This window comes from Vanacampus margaritifer, chromosome 1 (assembly GCF_051991255.1).
Source record: "Vanacampus margaritifer isolate UIUO_Vmar chromosome 1, RoL_Vmar_1.0, whole genome shotgun sequence".
Lineage (NCBI taxonomy): Eukaryota > Metazoa > Chordata > Actinopteri > Syngnathiformes > Syngnathidae > Vanacampus > Vanacampus margaritifer.
The window spans coordinates 59,263,576-59,289,354 of NC_135432.1; the positions used below are offsets into that span (position 1 = coordinate 59,263,576).

General features: G+C 40.9%; 2 protein-coding genes across 12 annotated transcripts in view; both read left to right on the top strand.

Annotated features, from left to right (window-relative positions):
• The window catches only part of eml1 (EMAP like 1), a 43,575-nt gene extending 39,909 nt beyond the window's left edge, over positions 1-3,666 (top strand). For all 8 annotated transcript variants that reach the window (XM_077557963.1, XM_077557924.1, XM_077557933.1 and 5 more), the window contains 5 exons: positions 94-191; positions 890-977; positions 1,191-1,286; positions 1,370-1,500; positions 1,785-3,666. In XM_077557963.1, the coding sequence (XP_077414089.1) occupies positions 94-191; positions 890-977; positions 1,191-1,286; positions 1,370-1,500; positions 1,785-1,910 (539 nt within the window). In that variant the 3' untranslated portion in view covers positions 1,911-3,666. The remainder of the gene's footprint in view (positions 1-93; positions 192-889; positions 978-1,190; positions 1,287-1,369; positions 1,501-1,784) is intronic.
• Positions 3,667-4,254: 588 nt separating this feature from the next.
• The window catches only part of evla (Enah/Vasp-like a), a 31,286-nt gene continuing 9,761 nt past the window's right edge, over positions 4,255-25,779 (top strand). Inside the window, exons 1-4 of one of the 4 annotated variants that reach the window (XM_077558019.1) lie at positions 4,255-4,691; positions 6,935-7,076; positions 23,324-23,492; positions 24,985-25,165. In XM_077558019.1, the coding sequence (XP_077414145.1) occupies positions 23,358-23,492; positions 24,985-25,165 (316 nt within the window). In that variant the 5' untranslated portion in view covers positions 4,255-4,691; positions 6,935-7,076; positions 23,324-23,357. Of the gene's footprint in view, positions 4,692-6,934; positions 7,077-9,552; positions 9,792-14,556; positions 14,938-23,323; positions 23,493-24,984; positions 25,166-25,779 lie in introns of those variants that run through there. The other 3 variants (XM_077558012.1, XM_077558003.1, XM_077557994.1) reach the window with 3 other exon arrangements.

The window sequence follows — 25,779 nt, forward strand, 5'->3', positions numbered from 1 at the left end:
ATTGAAACTATTGCTTAACTTTTTGTGCAATTCACTAGAAAATTGTTGACAGCTAAGATGGTTGCATTTTCTTTACTTTAAACCCTGTTTTAGATGGCAACTTCCTGGCCATTGGTTCTCATGACAGCTACATCTACATCTATGCCGTGACAGAAAATGGAAGAAAGTACAGCAGAGTGGGGAAGTGTTCAGTGAGTGCCTGCTTTGTGACTTTTGCCATCCCAGTCACATGTGATAGCTTGTTTACATTTCTTCTTTTTACACTGTATTAAATTTTGAAGTCAGAAATAGCACAGGATATTGTTCTCACATTTTTTTTCATATATATATATAATGAATTTGCAATCAATGACCGCCCCTTACTTGGACAGCCTGTACAGGGGGAATTCCATGTCCACGTCACAATGTAGCAGGAATAAATGTAATAATAATGCATATATTAGTGGAGACTGAGGTCAAATTGCATTTTACAATTTTAAAAATGCGCAAAATTTCACAAGTTACTTTATGTTAAAGATTAGATCATAATATGAAAAGAAGATGCACTGAGCTGTCACCGTGTTACAAATGCAATAATGCCATCTAGTGGCAGAAAAATGACCTCAATTTTTTTTTTTTACAGTACAGTGTATGTTTTTAATTTTAACTCAATTTTATAAATTACTATGAAATTATTGTATCAATGACTGTATTTCTATTAGTTTTATTTTTTTTCACCACTTTTATGTTAAAGAGTATGATTTTTTTTTTTATAATATTTTATTGCACATTTAGAACATGTGAAATTTGTGATTAATCGTGAGTTAACTATTTAAGTCTTGTGATTGAATTACAATAAAAAAAAAATTTTATCACGTGACACCCTTAATGCATTTACATCTTTTTACAGGGTCACTCTAGTTTCATCACCCATCTGGACTGGTCCGTGGACTCCCAGTACCTGGTGTCTAACTCAGGAGACTATGAGATACTGTACTGTAAGTTCCCCCCAAAATCTTATTTCCCATTTTTGCATGACAGTTCTAGACTTGCAAATATGTGCGAATCCAGCATTTTTTGACGAGTTGAATGTGTGTTGTTTATTCTTCTACTTCCTGATGACGCAATTGCCCAAAAAAAGTGTCCCAACAGTTCTCCATACATGCAGACAAGACTATATTGTGTGTTTGCATGTGTGTGTGTTTTCGCAGGGATCCCCTCCGTGTGCAAACAAGTGGTCAGCATGGAGACCATCAGAGACATTGAATGGGCCACACACACCTGCACTCTCGGCTTTCAGGTTTTTGGTACGTTTCATTTAATCGTCCTCATTTCTTCTCTTAAGGTTAGGAAGTATGTTAGGGTTACTAGCATTTGACATTCCCATCAGGCGTGTGGTCTGATGGCTCAGACGGCACCGACATCAATGCTGGAAGCAAATCCAATGATAAGAACCTCCTCGCTACCGGGGACGACTTCGGGAAGGTCCACCTCTTCTCCTTCCCCTGTTCTCAGTTCAGGGTAAATGTTCTACATTCTGCTCTGTGTAAAAAAAAAAAAATTTTTTTAAAAATTGTGGTGGAAACTAACAAAGTACTTTGTTACAATACATAATTTATGTTTGAAGATAATTGCTGGAAATGTGCAGTCAGCATTAAAAGTAGCTTGTAAGAACTGAAAAGTCTGAATAATTGAGGTTGAATGACAGCAAACAATATGCATAAAAATTATACACTGCATTTGCATTTGCATTTTACATTATACGTATCTGTACTTCTTCATTTTGGCTATGCTCATGATTTCAGGCTCCCAGCCACGTTTACGGTGGCCACAGCAGCCACGTGACCAACGTGAACTTCCTGCATAACGACAGCTGCCTGGTGTCGACGGGAGGGAAGGACATGAGTGTGATGCAATGGAGGATAGTCTGAGCCACGAGGCTTGGAATGTGGACTTCCCTCTGCTGCTGCTCACGCCAAGCGGAAGCCAAGACCCGATTGCACTACGAAGGAAGCAAGCGAAATGCCTAATAACGTGGATGTGAACTGAGGTGAATTAACAAGAGGGGTTTTCTTTGCGGGTCTGCTTTCAGGTCCCCGGTGAGATGAACTGGTGAAGTGTGGTGTGTTGCTTCGTGTTTCTCCCTGTTTTTCTTCATTCAATCACACTACATGTGAAATCTCTCCAACATACTGTATAGTCCAGTGTTCCCAACCTGAATTGAGGCATGGCACATATTTAAGATCAGAAAAAAAAATCTCATGGCACACCACCAAACAAATGTCACAAATAGTGTACACGCGGGATAATGCTCTACTTTTTGCCAGTGGAAGAGCATTTCATTGTTCTGTCACTATACATTGTTGATATCGATAGAAGAATTGTCAGATTAAAATCGAAATCACTGCTGTGGTCAACTCACATATGGCAATTTTTTTTTAAAGAACCAAAGGCTCAAATTTATGACACAAATTGTGCATTCCTAACACAGCTTATGGACTGACGTTTTTTTTTTTTTTAACTGACATTACACTAATCAAGCCAAAAGAAAGAGGACTAGATGGAAAACTGCATGGAAAGTTTTTGTTTTATTAGTTTATTTTCTATTGTATTAAAGCACTCAGGAAACCCCCTGGCAAAGTACAACCCTTCTCATGACGGCAACACATAAATTAGACACATCCCACTAGCAACTAAATTCCTTGTTACTATCAGGGGGCATTTTCAATTGTCTGAGGGCCATCGATCAAACAGATATCATACTATGAGCTTTTTGGGGTTAAATGTCTTTGGGCTTTTTTTTATAACAGTTCCTCTGCGGCTATATTTATGTACTTTGAGAATTGCATGGCGGCCTGGATCAAACACTCTGTTTCCCCACCCCCTACCCTAAACTCGTCTTACTCAATTGCACTTGATTTATATGCATTTGCAAACTGTGTACCAGATATTTAACTTAAAGAACATTAACACCATCAATTTAAAAAAACACACACACTAAATGGCGAGTTGTTTGTGCTTCCAAAAGACACCTTATTTAAAAAAAAAAAAAAATACATTTTTTGGGGTAATATTTCAGATTATAAAGAAGCGTAACTAATTTGTGGAGAAAATTGATGAATTAAGATGATTTTTATTTTTTTTAGGAGCAGGGATGGAAATACAACCTGTAAGGGGGATCCATAACGTGCTTATTTTTATTATTTTTTTTTGTTTGGCAAATAACAGTATCTTTCTACTGTTGAGTGCAGCCATGGAGTGGAAGGATGAGACCGTATCACTGTAACTGCCTGATGTGCTCCTCCGTGGTGCAAACTCAGTCAAGGCAACATGTTTCATCCAACATTATTTTAAAAAAAAAATCTATAATTGATCAAAAGATGCATTTAGTCTGTTAAGCGAGGGACAGCAAAATTAAGCTTCATTAAAATCTTTCCAAGAACCAGTAATGTTTTTTTTCCAACCCTCTAATCTGTGAATCATCTACTGTACATGTAAATTTCACGCTCAAAATGTTGCTTTGATTTGGAATCACTAGCATATCGGTTTGATGATGAGGCTAATGCTGTGAACTGGAATTTTTGTCTTCCCAAGATGCACCTGGACCCGCAATTACCACTGAACATTTAACATTTGTCTGACAGATAAAACCAAATAAAACTCCTAGGATTCCGTGTCCAAACTAAACGACTGCGACTCACGTTTGTATAAAACATCACTTAATGTCTGTCATTGTTTGTGTGTACAGTAAACCCTCTTAATGGGTGCAGAATTGTCACCGCACACTGAAATACTTGACCGTAACTACCTATAGATGCCACAAGGTGGTGGCAAAGGACTACCATGTCTAAATTAAACTTGTCAACTCATTCAACACCAAGAAACTATGATCCCAAAACACTTAAAATGATCTGCAAACCACTTTGGGGTAATGTTGTAAGATGAGTTTGAAATAGTTGTTCTGATGACTCTGTATTACTTCACAACTCCTAGGCCTCTTACTCTTTCCTATTATCTGTTTTATTATGATTAATTTTCAACTAAATACTCTCATTTTTTAAAGACTTATCACAAATGACTACGTTTTAATTTTTTCCTCATTACAGCAGTTGAAACAATAATTTTTAATCTATTTATTTAGGCTTTTTTTTCCTATAATGGTGAATCGCGAATAGACGGGGGATCACTGATATTTATTAAAAAAAAAAAAAAAAAAAAAAGCATAGCCCGAGGGGCGGTCTCGCTGCCTGTGTGCAGTTGCGCGTCTTAGCCACCGGTGGGCAGCATTGAGCCGACTCCTCCGCACGCCGCATTGTAACCTTGCCAAATCTCTCCGCCTCGCTCCTCCGACCAACCAACAACACTCCGAATGGGAAGAAAATATGGCGTGAAGGAGGCGGCGGCCGCTGACGACCACTGTTTACCCGCCCGGTAGCCCGCTTCCAAGCGAATAGAAGAGAATAGAAGACAAAGAACATGGATGTAAGGACACGCCGCGGCGCGTGTGTGCAGCCGAGACGCCGGAGCACAAAGCGGATGGGAGAGACAGCCTGAGCCGTAGCACGCCTCATCACATAGCCCCTTAAAACACGCCTTTTCCACGTACGCGAGGCCTCTTCGACTTGTTATATTGTATTTTTTATATATCTACAAACGGCGAAAACATCCATTGGCTTCCTCGTCGTCGTGTGAAGAAAAGACGGCGACATGAGGTAAGCTAATCCCACGCGCCCTATTTGTCGCGTCATGACAGATGTACCATCCTCTCCATTCTACATTCATTCATTTACATTCTCACTCTTAACATCAAATATATTGTGAGAAGAAGCTTGTGGGATGTATTAACTGTGTCAATATTACCGAATTACCACATCTCGTTAAGTGGGGGTGGGGGGACTCGCCTTCCTCTCGTCCCAATCTATTTTGGCTATTTCCTCTAATTTAGGAGCCGTCTATTGTCAAGGTGTGACCCCGCCCCAATTGTTACAGATGAAGCTTTAAAAGCCTCGAGTAGTCATGGCAACGACAGCATCACTGACTATGCACCAGGTGGTACGGTGGTGGCTGCAGGGGAGTGAGAATCACGCATGCAATGAAGAAGACTAAGAAGAAGAAGAAGGAGGGAGGTGTTTATTCTGGTGGTTGCCAGGCAGGTTAGGCAGCCCCCTCACCCCCCCAACCTCCCTTTTTTCCCTTCCCCGATGAAACAGTCACACACTAAGCTCATCTTCTCGTCTGCCTCCATCAGTCCACATTCTAAATTTGACTGTGAGTATTACTCTGCAGCCACTTGCTCGCTTATGTTGGTATGCAGACTGAAGCAGGGCCCACAAAACCTCCAGCCCAAATCCCGGGAACTTCTATTTACAGTATGAGACTCTCGCCTGTAGTTTGACGTCCGTGCTGTGGGTCTCGTCATACATCAGAGGTGGTCATTATTTTACCTATTTTGATCACATGGCATAGTGAAAACAATACTTCTCTGGAGAGGTGTTTAGAGCAGCCAGCAATTGGACTCAAGTAAAAGCATGATTGTTACTGTATTAAACTGTTACTTTAGACTAATGTTACGCAAGTAAAATTGAAAAGTAGACTCAATTACTGAGTAACTGGTGAGTTTCTTCTGATTTTTTTTTTTAATAAAGCGAGAATGTTAATGATAGAAATATAAAACAGTGATGTGAAACATCAAATATTACCCATTTATATTACTTGAAAAAAATGCTAAACTAGCTAATGAATTTAGTGATGAATAAATGCTAAAAAAAAAAAAAAAAGAAAAGACCTTCCATGTGTGTGCTTGTGCTTACTCAAATTAGACAGAAACTTTTCAAACAGCAGAAGCTGCTGGTTTCAGGCTGGCACTGGAACTGTTAACAATACATTATAGAGCCCATCAAGTGTATCAACGCGAGGGTGGCTAGCCAGCCTAGCTAGCTAGCTAGCCAACTAGAACAGATGCAACTGTTCCTAGCCAGCGATGATTTACGACAACTGGTTCTACTTTTGGCCACAGTACATCCTGGTTAAAGTAAGCCCTTTGAACTAAAGAGAAAAACTTATTTGTTGGACTGTGGCGTGTATTTATTTCATAGTACAAGGACTAACGATTCGATTTTATTCTGAAGTCAATCGTTACTGTCAAGGGTGACTGAGCTCTACTATCAGCAAATGTTAGCTTGTTGTGAAGTTTTCTGCCACCATAGCTAGAACTTGTAACCCAAATGATTGCTCTCAAGTTACTCAAGGCAAAAAAAAAAAATAGAGCAAGCGGTAGCTTGTATCTTGAAAATCTTGTAACTTGTATCACTCATTAGTCAAGGTATGACTAGGTGAATTTGTGATTAGTGTACTTGTGGTTTTACTGTACTTCTGTGGACAGCAAACTGGTTTGAGACTGAATCAACAGTGCCTCTGCTGGTTGCGGCCAAATAGTGCACTTCATTTTGCCTCAACTGCTAGACCATAGGTGTCAAACTCCGGTCCTGGAGGGCCGCAGTCCTGCAGGTTTTGGAGGTTTCCCTCTTCCAACACAAGATGATTCCAATCAGCAGGATCGTTATCAGGCTTATGCAGAGCTTGCTGATGATATATCAGCTGTGTTGGCGAACGAAAACATCCTAAACCTGCAGGACAATGGCCCTCCAGGACCGGAGTTTGGCACCTATGTGCTAGACAGAACTGTTTGGTGATGATGGTGACTCTCCACAAACAAGAACAATTCAAGTCGGCGAGATCATTTTTTCGACATGGCTGCTTCCTTTGTAGCATCAACGCAAGTGTCCGTGCACAAGAGTTATTTTTAGGCAGAGTGCTTTTATTGTGCCGTGGTGCTTCTCTGTTCTTGTCAGACTTGCTGCTTTCATTGTGTGTCTACACTATATGTGAGTGTGGTTTTGAAACGGGTGCAAGGGGGCTAAAATGCGAGGCGTTCTTTCCTGTTCTATTAATGCAGGCTGACCGCTGTGGTGACTCACAGTGGGAAAAGGTAGGAGCGCCAGCGGGATTTGAAACGCTGACTCGTGAGTCTCGCCTCCGGATGCTGCACCATCAACAAAGCCAACCTGCCCCAGTCCCCCCTCTCATTTCATCGACAGGTTCAGTATTAGTTCAAGCTGGAGTTCCAGAAAAAATAAGGGATTTGAAGCGTTATGACAGTTCCTGCTCTGTATTTTAAATTAGATCAATAATATTGAAATAACTGCAAACAAGGTGGAGCTTCTGTAGTTGGCACAAGCACATCAGTGTGGCCAATTTAGGGATTTGATTGCTGTATTAAAGCAACTCAGAGGCCATTTTTCTGAATAGTGAGCACTTTTTCCACTGCACGCTCTTTACCCGACTACTCGCTATTCAAACTTTATGCTAGGGCTGTGCAATTGATCGAAATTCAATTATGATTTCGATTATTACCTTCCACGATTACAAAATTGGCATAATCGTACAAAAACGATTATTAATACTAGGGCTGAAACACATCTTCATTTCTGCCTCGGGCACCCGCCGAGATAGTCGTAGTCAAGCTGTATGCATGACAGTGCACGGGGCTAACGCTGAGAGAAACACAATTTCAAAATAAACCTTACCGAGTAGTATATGTAGATCAACGCATTTTAACGCTTTTATTTTGAAGTTGTTTCCGGAAGCGTGTCGTCACGGTATAGAGGCTGACGATGTGCTCGTCTATTCAGTTTGTGAACAACGGCATTATAAATGCCCCAAACTATAGCGACAGACATCAGTAACATAAAGTCCTGAAGTCATGTTCAAGTTCCAGTTAAGAGCGCTAAAACATAGTTATGCTGATATCCATTGTATTGTACGGCGCCTGTTGCTAACGTTTAGCGGCCACTGCTAGCTAAGAGCGAACTACTAGCACCAAGCAGCCGCTAGCCGCCTTAGCTAGCAGCGGTAAAGTGCTCCAGCCTTCTGATTACTTTTCAAACGCGTAAATACTACAGCCCGTAGACAGCTGGGGTAGGCTTCAGCGCGCCTCGTGAGGATTAGCGGTACAGAAAATGGATTGACTTAAATGCTAACACCTGACTAAATTTTACCGTTCCTACTGAGCACTTATTAGCAAACAAGGCTGATTCAAAATCGCTATTGTGGGTCTGACGTCACATTAGTTTCATTGACCAAACTCTATGGGGAGAGATTTGTCTAAAATTTCACAGTTTCAGAGTAAAATAGTTTACTGACAAGCACAGTTTAAGTAATAATAATAATTTAAATCTCATTATGATTACTTAATTATCTAAAAATGAAAACCAGTTGGTTGTTAATTATTACATGTAAATGTGTTTTTTGTCTTGTGTATTTATAATTGTTCTTTAACCAAGAAAGTATACACAGGTATATTTTTATTTCTATCCAAATACCAAATACTATCCAAATTGGAATACCAAAATATTCCATAGCAGCAGCCCTAATAATATTAATTTTGAGTTGTTTTGAGGCACGCCCACGCGAGTTCTTTCACTTCACACCCTTGTCAAAACTAGCTTTCTACATCAGTGCCCTCAGGAAGAAAATGGACAGAAAACAGGTTGTGTGTTTGAAATAATGTATATAGGCTCGGTAGCTGTTACATAAATAATTTATATTATTATAAATTCTGTTTGGTCCAAAATGAACCTACATAATTATAATGTTTCAAATAATTTTATTTGTCTTCATATTTTCAAAAGTTTAAACATTTACTTGTTTTGTACAAAAAAAAAATCGGTTTGAATAATAGTGATTTAAATTATTACCAAAATAATCGTAATTAGCGTTTTTTCCATAATCAAGCAGCCCTAATTCTGCATTATTATAAATTGGTTAACCCCACCATGTGGCTTGTTAGGGTGTTGTTCCATCTGATGCCCTCAGTGTGGCATAGTTTCCCTTTGTGCTATTTGGGAGTGGAAACTGACCAGCCCAGATTGATTGAATGACTATTTCTGGAATTATTGATCACAATACAGTAAGATTAAAGTTAAAGGTTAAATCTGTTGAATTGTAGCCAGTTTGTGAAACAAAACAAAAAAAAGAGGCATGATCAATTGGTCTGAATGGACTATACGTACTTAATGATTAAACTTGCATACGCTTAAGCATAAACCCCAATCACGGCCCAGCTTCAGAAAGCAGGTGAGCCGTGTCGTTACCTGAGCCCTCAGCAACTGTGATGTCATTTCCAGTTGACAGCAAGTGACAAAATGGCCGCCACCTGAGATGGATAAGAACGTGTGGATTTTGATGCTTAACTCCTATTCCATAAACGCAATATTAATCAGGCTGACTGTCTTACGGGAAGTCACCACACTTTTTTCTACATCAGAGCCCTCAGGAAGAAGATGGACAGAAAACAGGTTGTGTGTTTGAAATAATGTATATAGGCTCGGTAGCTGTTACAGCATAAATGATCCCATGGAGGCAGAAAGTCAGCATTCTCGCAAACGAATGGAACAAGGTGACTGGTCTTTGCCGGTCACATGTTCCCTCCCTCTCTCCCTTTCTTCCTCCCTCCCACTCGCTCTCTCTTTCTCTCCCTCCCTCCCTCCCTCTCTTTCTCTCCGTCGCTCTCTCTCTCGGGCTTGCATTCCCTTACTCTTGTTGCAACCGTCCTCTTAGCAGCGTCTCAGGCTCACTTTGCTCTTTGGAAGATGTGAAGAAGGAAAGCTTTGACGCCGGCAGCATGCGTGTCGCTCTTTCCTCTCAGATTAACACCCCAGTCTCTCCTCCATAATCTCCTCCTTTGCACCTCCTTCCATTATTTTCCATAAGGACTGGACGGCCGGCAACATGTATTCCTTGGATGATTTCGGGTAGGACAACCTTATCTTTGCTTCAGTGTTGTGTTGGAGTGAGTCTGATAGAAGATGGCTTTGGAATGTTTCTGTTGGCTCCTCTGGCTTTAAGCAGCGTGACCACAAAATGTTCCCTGGATGCAATTCCCTTGTGCTCCAGCCTTGGATTGTAAAAAAATATTTTTAAAAAATGCTGCCTTTTTCTTTCCAATCATGCTGCTTGACTGTGTTTCTTTTCTCCAGCCAAGCTCCATTTTGTTTTATTGGCTCCATTCCCCCCCCCGAGTGGAGGGGATGACTTACCTCCGTCAGCTGTTTGGAGAGCCTCGCGGGATCTCTCCCATCTGAGTTGCATGCGAGTGTGAGAAAGTCAGTACAGGAAGCGCGGGATAGAGAGCGCTTAATCGCTAAACACTGGAATGAGTGCCACTACGGAGCCAGATGACGGCGTGATATCGGGACATTGGCAGATTACGATGTGATTGGACGATGCACAGATGTGCTGGACGCCATGACATTATTCCCACTATGTGCATGACTGAGTGCACTCTAGTAATCTACTGTCAAGTCAAACAACATGTTCTTTTGCACTGTGGCCACAACATTCTTGTTTTCTTTTAAACTCAAAAATAGAACCTTGGTGCTCTTGTTTCGGCGTAAGCCCAGCCGCAGGAGCAAAACATTTTGTCTCGAGAAAGTCTTTGACTTAGTGGTCAGTACATCTGCCACACACTAAAGAGGTTTCCTGTATGGAATTAGCAGGCTCCTCCCCATTGTTTGTTTTTTTCTGTGGCATCCTTGCACATTCTCAAACCATGCATGTTAGGTTGATTGAAAACTCAAATTTTGTCCATAGGTGTGACGGGTTCGAGTGGTTGTTTATGTGTCATGATGCATCCGAGGTGTACCCTGTCTTTTACCCAAAGTCAGCTGAGATGGACTTCAGCTCGCGCCAGACTATGGATGGATGAACTTTGCGTGCACTTTGCAAAACACGCTATCTCGGAAGTCTTTTCTTCCCTGACTGAAGTAGCCTATCTCTTTAAGGATCAGGATTAGTATGCTGAGGAAAGTGGAATGGAGAGTGTAGGAGATGAGGTGGGGGAGGGTTGCTTGTGTCCATACATCGCATGTGTCCACAGGGATGGCGCTGCAGGGCCCATCAGAAATCTGTGTCGCCCCTCCAGAATTGTATTTGATATTCTAAAATACATTTTCTCTTCCCTCCTTTGTATTGGTCAAGCCTCCATGAAGCCATGCCTGGTACATAACAATCATTCACTGTGAAATGAATGATTGATTGATTGTCAATATTATGGTTAACATGCTAGGATCAGTTATTGTCTGTCTGTTGTGTTTTAAAGCAACCATTGGTGATCATTTTACACGTCACCAACATTTTGGACCGTAGTAATGAATGACAGTAGTTTTGCTGTTGTTGCCATGGTGACAGCCCGCACACCTTGTATGGTGGCCAGGGGTGTTTATATCCTCAGCTGCAAAAAGTACCAAGCGTTTATTGGGGTAAGGCAGGGTTGGGCAATAAATTTTTCAAAGGGGCCATGTGTGAGAAACTGGCATTTTAGTCGAAGACTAACCAACATGCTAGCCTTAACTGTAATCCTTATTCATTGAATTCATTTATATAAAGATTTAAATGTATTCTTTTAATTAGGAAATAAACACGTTCCAAAAAATATTAGCAGCCATTAAAAAAAGTAGGGATGTACCATAATGCTATTTTCAACCGATACCGATGAACCAATAATTTAGAGAGTGTCAATAACCGATAAGCCGATAATTGTTTGCAAAATTAACTTGAATACAAATATACTTTCGAGTCCTACTATAAGCCTAATGTACAAATACATTGATTGAAACATTGTGTAAAGCTCTATGAAGCTGAATTTTATTGATATCTCTGACAACCAGTAACTCACTTTGAGTTTGCCAAAACAAAACAGTCATGTTTTAAAAATGCAACAAAAACTGCGAGGGTAACATTTTTAGGGAGACGCATTAAAAAAAAAAGCCCACATTGGCGACTGCATGTCGCCATGATGCATCTTCTGTGAACACGACGTTGCGCGCATTATGATGTCACAAATATGCGACACTACCATAGGAGAGGGGAGGGGTTAAGGAATTGGGCACAACTTGAGCCACAACAGATGGACCAATGCGGCAAGTCTATTATTATCGGCGGATTTCCTTATTATCTGGTACCGATATTATCGTGCATCCCTAAAAAACAGTATTTATCAAGATTAACAAAAAAATAAGCAGTGTGCGTATATTCGTGTGCTGTCGTTTTGTGCACTTATCACTAACTCATATTGTTACAGTGTTAGCTGTTCCAAGTTGGGACTCCCAAATCATTGTCGGTCAGAATTCCCCAGTTCCCGCCAATGTGCAGGAAATGAGAATGTTGCTAACAAAACTGTTGGCATTACCACCTTTTTTTGAAAAATAGTCACTAGAGAGGGCCGGGAAAAGTTTTTACCACATTGTAGACAAAATATGTAAATAAAATAATATACAAGTGGCACTACACATGTGTACATCAAAATAAAAGCCCCGGTATTTATTTTTAAATTTTTTATGTTTTACTTTATATAGACTGTGGGGGGGGGGGGGGCGGTCAGAAAATGTCACGGATGGGCAGCACGGTGTTATAACGATTAGGACGTATTCTTCACTTCCCAGTTTTGACGTTTGTATCACGACTCTGGCCTGCTGGTGTGGAGCTGGATTGCTGTCTTTGTGCTTGTGTGTTTCTTCAAAAACTCCAAATTATTTCCACAATTCAGTGAAGAGTGAAGATTCAAAATTGTCCATACTGAATGGGAATGTGGGAAGTTTGCGCCCTGTGATTGACTGGCAATCAGTCAAGAGTCTACTATGTGTCTTGGCCAGAAGTCAGCTTACCGGCAAGACTAGTGAGGACAAACAATTATTATTATTATTATTATTATTATTCACTTGTTTGCTACTGTCTGGTGTAATTGCTTTATTTGCAATAGATAGATAAACATTCGTTTGGAATGACCTCAATTATTTTGATTTCATTAGATATTGTAGACAGCATCATGTGACAGACAACATATTGAGTGTATAAAGTTTTTCCATTTGGACTTGTTGTATTGAATCGATGGGCCATATTTTTGTCATGCGCTGGTGGTGTCTTGAGGGCAGACACAATCAAACAGCATCTATCCAGGTTCCTTATTTCTTAATACTTTAGATTCACATGACCTAGTTTGTACATTTACTGCAGAATTTCCCGGAGTGTGCATTACATATCTACCAAACCCGACTATTTCTCAGAAAACACCCTGAGGCAGTTTTACTGTGATGGTTTTCAGCGGGAGGCTCGTGTCAACCTTGTTGTAAAAAAGATGGAGCTTGTTACCATTTACCCACAGTCGGCCACACAAATGATCCCTGGACCTTCTTTGACATATGCTTACATGAGCCATTGGCATCCCACCACATTTTCAATTGTTTTGTCCATGTGGCGCATCAAAGCAGGAAAGTTGCCGCCGCTAAAGAGAAAAAGAAAATAACATAACACTATGTTTAAACCCGTAATCCTTACCAGACTAGTGAGGAAGTCCCGCCTCTAGGTTGCAATCAGCCAATCATTGTACTTCAAGTGTAAGACCTTAATTGAGTCTGAGAGGTAATCCATGACCACTGCAAGTTAATTGACCATTAGCATGCTGGCTCTCTCTGCTAGGACTGACCTCTGAGGTCCGGGCCATGCTAGTCAATAGGAACTCATTTGGATTGAGTTTAATTGTGGGTCGCTGTGGCAACATTGGTTGTTGATTGCTCGTAATGGATTGTTGATGAATCATGTCTTCAATTGAGGCATAATATACGACATGTTTGCAAGCAGCCAAGGTGCTATGGATTCACTTTCATTTGATTTGCTGTCAAAAGAAGACACGACAGCAACCCTGTTTGTTTCTCATGTGACCTCTTTGTAAAATTCATTGTCCAGTGCCCACCCTTGCCCTACAGGGTCCTACAATAACGAGCCATGTGTCGATGGCCCTGCCAGATCCGTTTATTATTTAGGTTTATTGTAGTATAGAATCTAACTGAATATTTAACATAATTTGACATTTTCTAGGCTTTTCAAGCCATCCCTTGTGGAATGAACCTGATGTGCAAAAAAACAACTTTTAAATATTTAAAAAGAAGAAAAAAATAGCAAAAACGTGTTGATTTCTTCATTTTTATTGATGACATTTTTAGTGGCCTGTTCTGGGCCAGTATCAGTGAATTTTAATTGGGCAGGCACAGCAATGGTCTCGGACCTACATTCCAGACCCACCAGCAATAAGGTGAATAGCCGCAATATATCGAGAGAGATCGTTTAAAAAAAAAAAAACTTTTTTTTTTAGCGTGCAGACCTTAAAATATATGTTCCGCACACATTAAACACATTTGTATTAAAGAAATTGTTGGTATTTCTACACAAGAAAAATGTGATGTAGCTTGTGATTATTGTTGTTGAGATATTATTTGTTTTTTTGCATAATTGTTGTCAGACATGTTCTCATTGGCAAAATATTGTGATAGAATCCTATCATGAGTTGCTGTGCAATTCCCACCATCCATCTGCCACCCCCTTACAAAAATAATAGTGTAGCAAAATGCCCATCCCTCGTGGATTTGAGGGGGGGGGGTGGGCATTAGAGTCTGTTTGAGATGGATATGAGGTAATCTCCCCTGGGTTAACACAATAACAACAACACAGAGTTTCAATGACACACACTCGCACATACACACACGGTCATCTGTTTTTTAGAGCGACATCAGGCCAGTCAATGACTTCATCTGTGCCGCCTGTCCATCCCTCGTTTCTTTGTTGCCGGATGGACATTCATCACTCTCGTTACGTGAGCTCCACGAGGACAAGTCCAGTCTTTTTGTCTTTTTTTTTTTTTTTTTTTTTTTTTTACAATGCAGGATTTTTATCAGAGGATTATTAGCATGCTTTTAATGAGATTTTTAATAGGGTAGAACAACCAGCCAGGTTCTATCACATACAGCTGTTGACCAAAATGGACATCCAGCGGGTACGAGTGTTGCGTTACGGCCTCCCTCAGAGCGTCAGCGACTCTGGACTCTTTTACAACCACATCTCCGTCAGGTTGGTACCAGCGCTTTGTTTTTGCTCGTACGCTGGCTATGATTGATGTCCAAGCCAGAGAAATGGAAATGGGTTTTTGTTACCATTCAGATTATGTGCCGTTTTCAGGCAAAGAGAAGTATTGTGATCGGCCAACAGCACAGAAGGCAAATCTTCCCTTGTTGAATTTAATCAGAGCTGGAATACTAATCTATAATCTTAATCTGTCAAAGTGTTGTTTAGCCAAAGAATTGAGGTTATTTTGGATTCGCTATCGTGTCCGGATCGTTTTCTTGCAAAACTGTATTTTTTGTCATCTAGTTTATGCATTTATGGTTAGGTTCATACTCTAGGTGGTTTTCTCTCCGCCATCCAAGTTGCATCCTTTCTGTAAAATGCCGCCTGAGTAATGGAGCCCATTCTAGCAAGCATCTTCTTCATCCCAAACACTCGAGCATGTCTTAATGGCACGGCTCTCTCTTCATACATGTTTAATTCACACATGTATTGAACTCGGCAAGGCTTCTGGCTAAAGCGGCAACATTGAGAGAACAGCCCGTTTGCTCTATCTGGTGTTTTTTCTTCATCGTAGTCACAATACGCAAAATGGGGCTGTAATTGTAATATATGCAAATCACCTAGACAGGGAAAATGTTATGTAGGTCACACGCACTTGACTGTAACTGTGGTGTGTTATCTTTTTTTTTGGTTTTGAATTGCGTAAATGTATTGCGAACGGATGAGCTTTTTCACATATAACGACACAACGAGACGTTTAGCTAAGAACATAAGCACATTAATGTTGGTATTAATGCCATTAAGGCCTCACTACTCTGCTTACGCACACACACACACACACGAGACGGCTTAGTTTCAGCCCATACACCGCACTTTATATGTATCAGCACTTAGATAAAAACACTACGGTGGAGCTCAGAGGTCACTACCTGGTCATCACCAGGGGGCTTGAAAAGCTTTGATGACAGAATCTAGATTACGGCATGCTAAAGCGCTATCATGCATCAGTATATAATGTACTTTTTAGATGATGTCTTAGTACGGTATATGTTGTGCCAGTGCATGGAAATGCCTAAGGTGATCGAGTTACTTTAGAGCAGGGATGGGCAACTCGGGTGGCCCTCGACTCATTTTGAAAATAAAAATGTTCCTTGCCAAAAAATGTTCAATATAATTCAACAACCTACCATTGGCATGTAGCTGCAGTGCTATATAATGCATGCAGAATTTTGTTTACATTTTGGGGGGCAAAGGTTAATTTGGAATGTTTATCTCGCATGCAGGCAGGACAGAAACGTGTGCAGCACTTGTTTATACTAGTGCCGCTACTTTGCTCCATTTCCAGTTCTATGGTCACCGTCATTCTTTTCCATAAATGATGCCCATCTGTGGTGGCACCACAAGAACACACGCGGTGCAGTTATTCTAGCAGATGCGTACTGAGATGCAGTCTGGCTGACATTTTTCATGAATTTTGAACTGTCATTTATTTGACCTTTTGTGGCATTCCATTTTGAATGTTCCACTTATTGTCGCTTTCGTTTTCACTGCGTATATGACCTTGAGTTAGTTTGAATCGGCGTTCTGTGTGCATCAACGGCCTGAAATCGGCCATCTGTGCCGCATCTTGAATTTAGTTTGAAACAAGCACATAGTTTGTTCTCTTACAAAGGTGCAGACTTCACACTGATTTCCGGGAAATAATGTTGGCTTGTGCTGTTTTTAGCTCTTGTGGGCGTCCTGAAGCACTACTTTCCCCCTTGAGCAGATTAGAGGTCTTGTATGAGAGTTAAGTCCTGGTTAATTTAGATTTAAGACTGCAGTGAGGTAATGATCGGCCTGCCGTGCGCTGTCTCTAATCCTGCCTGTCAGATAGACCTCTCTTTTCTTTCAGATGTGCCCCCCCCCCCCACACACACACACACACACAAAAAGACATGCACAAACATGGGCAATTGGGCATCCATACTGTAACTATACACAGGCCCAGCCAACCTCTGAGGCTATAATCCCTAAGGTGACGCTTAACAGTAACCACTAAATGCGAGTGACTTTTTGAAATCCTGCATTTATTGTGCAGCCGCCATAATATTGCCTGATGTCTAATTTTGTTTAACCACTCAAATACAATCATAGCAGGGCATCACCCTCCTTCTACAGACCCTGATGACTGTGGAAGTAGAGATTTTTTTGTTTCATTGAAGCCCGCCGAGGTGTATGAATATCAACAAAGCTGAGAAATTGCCCCCCCCCCCCTCACCACACACCCCTCCACTCTCCCGATTGTACATCCCTGCCACCTTCAGCAGCAGGCAGGATGCATTACAGTGCCTAATTACCTCCCGCACCGCCCAGGAAGTTCCGGATGCTGTCTTTGCTCCCAGCTGACTGGCTATTGTACCAGAGTTTATGATTTATTGAAGATTATTAATTATAGTTAATAATGTAACGGTCTGCTGGAATAATTAAACGTTAGGTCCCTGCTCTCCAGACACTTCAGGTCAGAAGGATAAAAAAAAAAAAAATCTGGACTTGTTAGATGCTGTTTGCTTTCGGAAGTGTCAGCCAATCTGACAACCCTGCACCAAACCAGCGTGCTGAGTTCAAGAAACTGAATCTGTGCAGTGTACATCCAAGAGAGGAGGACATTTAATCATGGTTTTGATCTTGGCTTCTCACAATCATAAAAACATAAAGACAAATTATTCATATGCTGAAAGGCGAGGTCAAGCGTGTGTTTGCAAGTTCCTACGTTGTGAAAACTCCCTGAAGGCACCGTGTTGCTTGTCCTGAACCAAAAGACCCCCAGAGAGCTTTTTGGTCCCTCTTCTACTCGTGATGAGCTGAAAGCACACTTCTGAAACTTAGCCCCTTGTTCGTGAACGAGCCTCCCGTCATGAGGCGGCCACGCGGGTCCCGGTGACTCATCCAAAATTGCGACACTTTCGCCTGCAAACCAGCAGGGTAGAACAATTAGCCGCAAAAGCTAATTAATTGCCGCTGTAACAGATGTACTGTACTCGGACGGGAGTCACCACCGCTCTGCCCCTCGGAAAACCCTCAGCCCTGCCAGCTTTTGCATCTACTAAACTCTTGACTGTTCTGCCTAATTTGCTCTGGTCTTAATGTTGAAGCAGAAAGGGACACATATGTCAAACCATTTGTGCAAGCTTTGCTTTATTCAAAAGGCTGCCCGGCATGGCGGCCTCCTTTTCCCTACCCGAGGCTTATTTGACACAAGGAAGCACTCAATGTGGCAGAAGGCTTTGTGTCGTTGCTTTGTTGCTTTTTATTCCCCTCCTCCCTGACATTTCCTTTTTATTTTCATCTTCGTCTTCTCATGGCTTCCTCGTATTCACGCCTCTCTCGCTCTTCATGTTGGTTAGACTCGTTCATGGGGCCTGTTTGCTTGCATGTATTTAAAAGAAGGATACATTTTTGTGCTCATCATATTTGTCACGCGGTACAAACTGTATTCCTGTTTTGTTTTATGCGGGGGGGGGGGGGGGGGGGGAGGGCGTGCTCGCTCCCCAGGCGGTTCGGAAGAAGCTGTTATGCATATTTAAAGCTGCAAGCCACCATACGCTGTATGGAAAACAAGAGAGAGAGATTCAGTTTGTCTCATTTTTGTCTATAAAAAAACAAGATGGAATGAATTTTTGGATTGCCTCCCTCCCACCATTTTGTACCTCAGCCATATTTGCAGTATTGCTTTTAATTCTTACACCGCTAAAATCAACAAAATCATGGTCACTCCATAATATACTCATTTCCTCGAATCGTGTCGGCCTCTGTAATCAATTCTGCGTGCCAATAAATCTGCCAGCACATCATCAACTTTTAAGACTTGAAGGAACACAAGAATCAAAAATGTTTATTTTGGACTTGTTTCCTGGTCTATTATGCTAATAAAATGCTGTATGGTATCATCAACAATTGTCATCATTTGGATGGCACGTCTAACCATCTCAAGTTTCATATCCCCCCCCCCCCCCCCAAAAAGACATTTATGGCAGAAATGACTGGCGTACAGAGCCAACCCGTGTAAAGTACAGCGTGCGCGACCAATCTATCACGGTGGCATATCGACGGAAATCGTGGTGAATTCTCATAAATTCATCAGAATTAACTGCGGAACTACATTGCTAACGCCATTCCTGGAGAACCCACGGGGTCAAATTTGGCCCCTATAAATTCTGCTACTCAAATAACAAAGACCTTTTTTTTTCTTTTTTTTTACAAATTTAACTTCAAAAGTCCAGAGTGCCACTTCTGACCCCTGCATGGGGCCATCTAGTGGATGAATATTGCGCTTACATGAGCCAGAGTGGTGGTGACAAGATGGCTGGCAACATGCTGTTTTGTTGAGCTGGAAATCAATCCAAACAAAACCATCTTCTCAGCAAACCATCAGATGGTAAAATTGTTTTTTTTTTTGTTCATCTATTTCATATCATGTTGCAGAATGCCTAGGAGTATGTTTTATATATATATTTTGATAAATTAGCAACTCTGAGCTAGTTCAAAAAACAAGGGTTAAAATTGAAAAAACATATATTTTGGTGTTCAGTGAACTTATAGCAGTCATTTAATGTATAATTCATAATTTTCCAAAGAAGAAAATGGTTCTTGGGTTCTCCGGGGTTAAAACAGTAGTACAAAGACACATAAAGTCAAAGTGTGACTAATCCAGGGGTGTACACTTCCTATCTCGCTGTCAGCAGGGATAGGCTGTATCATCCGCAACCCTAATGAGGACAAGCGCTATAAAAAATGTATGGACGGGCGGAGAGCATAGGGGTACATATTGCTGTTGTCAGTCACAAACTCTTGATTCATCCTATTAATTGAATGTCACTGACTGCTTTTGAGCAACGCGTGACCTTTTTCGCGATGATGCATCTCCCGCCATCCATCATGCACGTGTACTCCAAGCGCCTCGCGGCCCAAAATGTGACCGGCATCAAACTTGTTAGCAAAAAAAACGTCCCGCTGCCTTCTGTCTTCATTAACGCCTTGAAAGTGTCAGCATGTCCGTCACCCGCCGGAGATGTTTTCCAGTGAAATTAGACGCCGTGACTAGACGGGAACGTCGCTTTATTTGAGACTTGCCTAAAGTCCAAAAGGAGAAATGAAAGCATGAGTCCATTCCGCTGCTAACTGCTCCAGAAATAGTTGCTGCTTTTGTAAGAAGATCCATCACACTAGTAGGAGCGTCACCTTCCCCCCAACTGCTGGATTGGAAAGCGTGTGAAGGGATTTGAGAGTGTGTCGAACGGTTGTTGGGCCGGTAAACATGATGTCTGGATGTTTTGGGCTTAAACTTACCCTCGGTCTCATCAATTACACAACCATTATTCTGACAATAAAGATAGCTCTATTTATGTGTATTTTAGGAACATCTCATTTATTGGCTGACTTGTGCTTTCCGTTTTGTATTTTAGGACACAAATGCGCAGCATCTGTGTTCACTTTTTGCCATCTCTCTCCCAATTGTAGAAGTCTCGTAAACAGATGAGTCATCGCTTTCAAAAGTCTTTTTTGGTAGCATTAATTGTCTTCCTCCAGCAGATCATTTTCATCTTTGCGACTGCTAAATACACGGGGCTGTTTGAAACGTTCCTCTGTGTCGCCTGCTCGCTCAGCGGTTTATTCCGAGAGGGCGTCGGCTCGGAGGGGCAAGCAGCCCAGTGCATTCTGGTCAGCGGTCACTATTGGTGTTGAGCGAAAAGCGACCGCAACCGCAGTCTGTGGTAGCTGCTTTCTCGAAAATATTTCTGCTGGGAATGCAAAAAAAAAAAAAAAAAAATCTGCTTGTGACCAATGAGTGTCAATGAATGTAAGCTCACCATTTGTTGAAGGTTGTTGTTATTTTTGGATTCATTTAATAGTGACCGGGCTATAGTTGACCTTTCACCCCAAAGTGCTCTAGCTTCCCGTAACCCTGAACAGGATAAGCAGTGCAGAAAATGGAATAAGATATCATAGGGCGCTACATGTGATAATTGTTGATATACAATGACGCGCTTCACAAGTTTTCATACGGCTAAAACGACCATATAGCGTAGCTGTGGTAGGTGAATTGTGTCATTTTGGGGGAAATATCTACCGTATATAAATACGTATCCCCTTGGATAGTGTAAATCAATACCGACCCCCTCTTTTAATTTAGCTGTAATCGGGTGTATCTAACCTAATGAAGTGTGTGTGTTGAGTATGTTACAAGTACTGTCGTGACCTGAGAGAGCGAGTTGAGCCTCCTTGTGTGAACGCGGCCACTTAACAGGCGGAGAGGCGGCGTTTACGCTCTCCTCACTCCAGTCACTCGACTCTATTCTTATTTTCGCTGTCGCGCGCCCCGAAGCGCTGCTCTGCGGCACCTCCGTTTGTAAAGCCGCTCACATTAACGGGCTGAAGGTGTGAGGGCCGAGAAAAGCCGAGAGACGAAAGTGCGTCTAGCCAAGAACGGTATCTATCCATCCACTGTATCTACTTTATTTCCTCATAAAGTCACGAGGTGTTTATTTCTTCATTCTTGTTTTGCTTTGTATTGTAGATACGAGCGAGCTTCAGAATAGATATGCCGCCACTCAAGTGAAGTGAATAAAATTTGTTTAGAAGTAGGGAAGTGAATTGCCTAGTACTTGGCGATTCGATTCGTATCACGATTCATAGGTCACGATTCGATCCTGATTAATCCCGATACGAATCTATAAATTGATTATTGCGATTTTTATTTTTTTTTTACTCAAATTTAGAAAATACTAATCAGTAAACTTGAAAAATGAAAATTTATTTATTTATCTGGAAATTAATATAACTGAGCCGCTGCATTTAACAAACAGGTCTGAACAGCACTGAAATAAAATATTGAGGCTTAATGTTCCATTAATATAACATTCTTCCATGTTTAATGTGTGAATCCTAACCCCTAAGTAAGACGTTTTGTTGAATATTCCCATTAAAAAATGTATGTTTAAAAATCGATTTGGCCGCATATCGAAACCATTCGAGAATCGCGCGCTTGAAATATGGCGATATATTGCCGAATCGATTTTTTTCTAACACCCCTATTTAGAAGTGTTGTTAGTGTGGTGTACTATGTAGCTAATGGTTTAGCAATCAATCTGGTGAGAGTACTTATGTTGCTAGGGCTCCCCTCCATCCACCAACTGCTCAGGAACAAGCGGTAATTCCAAGCAGGGCGTGAAGTTCATAAACATGAAATTTCACATCGCCTCGTTTGTGTCAGATGCTTTTTTTTTTTTTTTTTGTGAGTGGGAACTACACGGGAGTTGCTTTGTGTAGAAGTGATATAGAAGAAGATAAGATCATCTTTAATCCTATGCATTGGACATGAGAGGTTGTTAGGTGCTGCTGTTTTGCTTAGCAACAGAACCCAATGACACGTCTATGAACGGAGGTAATAACAGTTACTACCAGTTTTTTTTTTTTTTTAAGGTTTTAGGGGGATGCATGTAATAGGCAAGAGGCACCTACTTACTTTTACTTCAAGTGACAATTCGGCCGGCAATTAATTGCGACAGGACGTCTGTTAGCGTGCAAGCCGCTATTTAAAGAAATACAGCATCTTTTTGTGAGGATGCTACAGTCATTCTTTATTCTTAGGGGCTTTGTTGCCTGAAGATAACAGTAACAGTTAAAAACCAAAAAGGTGACACCCACCTTTTTTCCTTCGAGCTACAGCTTTCATTTTTGGAGGCGTGTGACTAGCATCTCAGCTCTCGTCACTGTTGCGGCAATATTTTGATACAAAATACAATCGTTATTTTCACGCTGTTGATCTTTCCCTTCCGGCTTCATGTGAGCCTTATTTTAGCTCTTTTTTTTGTACAAGTCTGAAATTTGGCACTGCGCTGGCAGTGATTTTAACAAACCATATCATTACCACAGACACACACACACACGCCCTCCTCCGCTGACTGATGTGAACATGTGTAATATTGTGCATGTGCTGTCGCGCACCGCACCGAAGACCAAAGGGGTCATTTTCATTTTTAGTTTGCGGGTTTCAGGCTTTTTAAAGCAACAAATCCACCCGCTTCTTGCTTTATTTAATGTCAGATGTCACATTTGTGTGTTTATTGCTGATGGAAAGGAAAGTAACCGCATACAGTAACTGCACTAAACTAATTTCATGTGTCGTTGGATTTATGCACAATTACACGACTGGAATGTGGAATAACAGAACAGTGCTATTTGCGCTTTGGAGCAAAAGTAAACACTGTATGTCGGATTTGTCACCATGTTTTATTTGAAGGCGTCACTTAACGAACGAATCCAAAATCCATCGCCAATTTCAAACGTTGAAAAGTTCTCCATCTCGTCCCCGCTGATGAGACTCTCCCGCCGTGTCGTCTCCTTACAGCGAACAGAGCATCTGCCAGGCTCGGGCCTCTGTGATGGTCTACGACGACGCCAGTAAGAAGTGGGTGCCCATCAAGCCGGGCCAGCAGGGCTTCAGTCGCATCAACATCTACCACAACACTGCCAACAACACCTTCAGGGTGGTGGGTGTCAAGCTGCAGGACCAGCAGGTGAGGTGTTGCCCGCGGGAGCTTTCCCGACAGATGTGCGGATCAGTGGCGAGAGGTGGAAAAGCTGCAAATACAGCGGAGCCTTTTAATGGTCGCAATTCATTACGGAGGCTGGACATCAATTTGTTTGGATTTCAATGTCATTTTCCCAATTGATAATACTTGAAATGAAATTAATCCGTTGCCAAGTAAAACCGTTACCTTTATTTAATGTACAACGAACCCCTAACATTGATTTCGGTGATTTAAGTGAGTTGCAGAGCTTCATTTAGACAAAAGTAATCCTTTATGACTGTCTTGTAGCACCTATTGGCAATTACAGTGCATCTTATAATCTTTTTGGGGGAGGAATCATTTGCTCGTGGATTTTCGTTACTGGTTCTAAAATCTTTTAGCAGATTAGAATAACACGGAAGCACTTAGAGGCTAAAATCTGATTGGACAATAAACTCTTACGTCCACCTGCACCTACTTGGAAGGAGTGCTAGGAAATTAAAAGAATACTTAATAATTAAAGAATAATTAAAGAATACTTCAAATTAAGTTATTGATTTGCAAATCTGCTCCAGAAAATTAAAAATGTATTTTTGACCCTGCAATTTAATTAAGCAAATACTCTTAACTCATTCACTGCCATTGACGGCTATAGACGTCAAAAATTCATTTGAATTATTTCTATTAGTTTCACATTTTTTCCCACTTTTGTTAACAAGAGTATGAAAACCTAGAAAAAAATGATTGTACATTTAGAACAGAAAAAAAATTGATTAGTCATGAGTTAACTATTGAAGTCATGCGATTAATTACAATTAAAAAAATAATTATCGTCTGACGCCTCAAATTTTTTTTTATTTTCTTTTTTGTTTAATTACTCAATTATTTAAACTTAAGATTAATCACAATTTTAATACCTGTTCTAAATGTACAATACATTTTCTCTAGGTTTTCATTAGTTCTTTTCCCCAGTTGTGTTAACAAGAGTAGTAAAAATTAGAAATTTAGTTTTATTGTACATTTAGAACAGCTATAAAATTTGTGATTGATCGTGAGTTAACTAGTGAAGTTATGCGATTAATTACAATTACAAATTTTAATCGCCCTACGCCCCTAATTTTTAATAATCTTTTCTTTTCTTTTTTTAAATAATAAAAATAACTCGTGAAGTCATGTGATTAATTACAATTAGAAATTGTAATAGACTGACGCCCCTAATTTTTCTAATACTCTTTTCTTCTTTAAAAAAAAAAAAAAAAAGTTAAACGAATAGAAATAGTTCAAATGAATTTTTGACGTCTATAGCCGTCAATGGCAGTGAACGAATTAGTTTACCGTAGGTTGTAATGTAGGTCAGTGCTTCTGAATCTGATCACGTTAAGGCCATTGGAGAAGATCTTGGTGACCCTGACCGTACGCCACTGATGAACCCCCATAGTGAGCAAATCGTTCGACATATTTACAGTTTGTCATGTGAACCTCATTTCTGCGCTCAAAGGTGGTGATCAACTACTCCATCGTGAAGGGCCTGAAGTACAATCAGGCCACGCCCACTTTCCACCAATGGCGCGACGCTCGCCAGGTCTACGGACTGAACTTTGCCAGCAAGGAAGAAGCCACCACCTTCTCCAATGCCATGCTGTTTGCCCTCAACGTGCTCAGCTCGCCTGACAGCGGAGGTAAACATTTTATTTACCTCAGGGTGAACACGAGTAGCTACAAATGTCACTTCAAATGTGTCATATCCAAAATGTTATCTATTGGGAATTGTTTGTTGAGCTGCAGTGTAAATCCAGCCTAAGAGATCCAGACTTCCTTTGACCTCCTGGCTCTGTGACAGACTATTTAAGATATGTGCTGAATGTTATGCCGACATTTGATAGCTCGTCTTCAAGCAGAAAGGGAAAATGTATGTCTTTTTGTGCCCTTTTGGTAGTGTTGGAAAGGCATTCTTGTGGAACTCAAACTGGAATTTGTGCTCACGTTGCAACCGCCATGCTTTTATCATCTCACATGAATGTCGGTTAATTTAACCACCATGAAGTTGCTCCGAATGAATGCTTCTCAGTTTTGATTGGACTCAACCAAGCTCTTTCAACTGGAACGTAGACTCTAAATTATTACAGACAATTCAGATTATGTCACATGGGTCTATTTAACCCTTTTTTTGGTCTGATGGAAATGTTGATCCAGTCTGAAATGTGATAAACTTCATAAAGTGCCTTTCAATGTTTACAATGTTAATGCCTCTTATAAACACGAATGTGTTTGAAAAAGATAAGCCCAAAAAAAA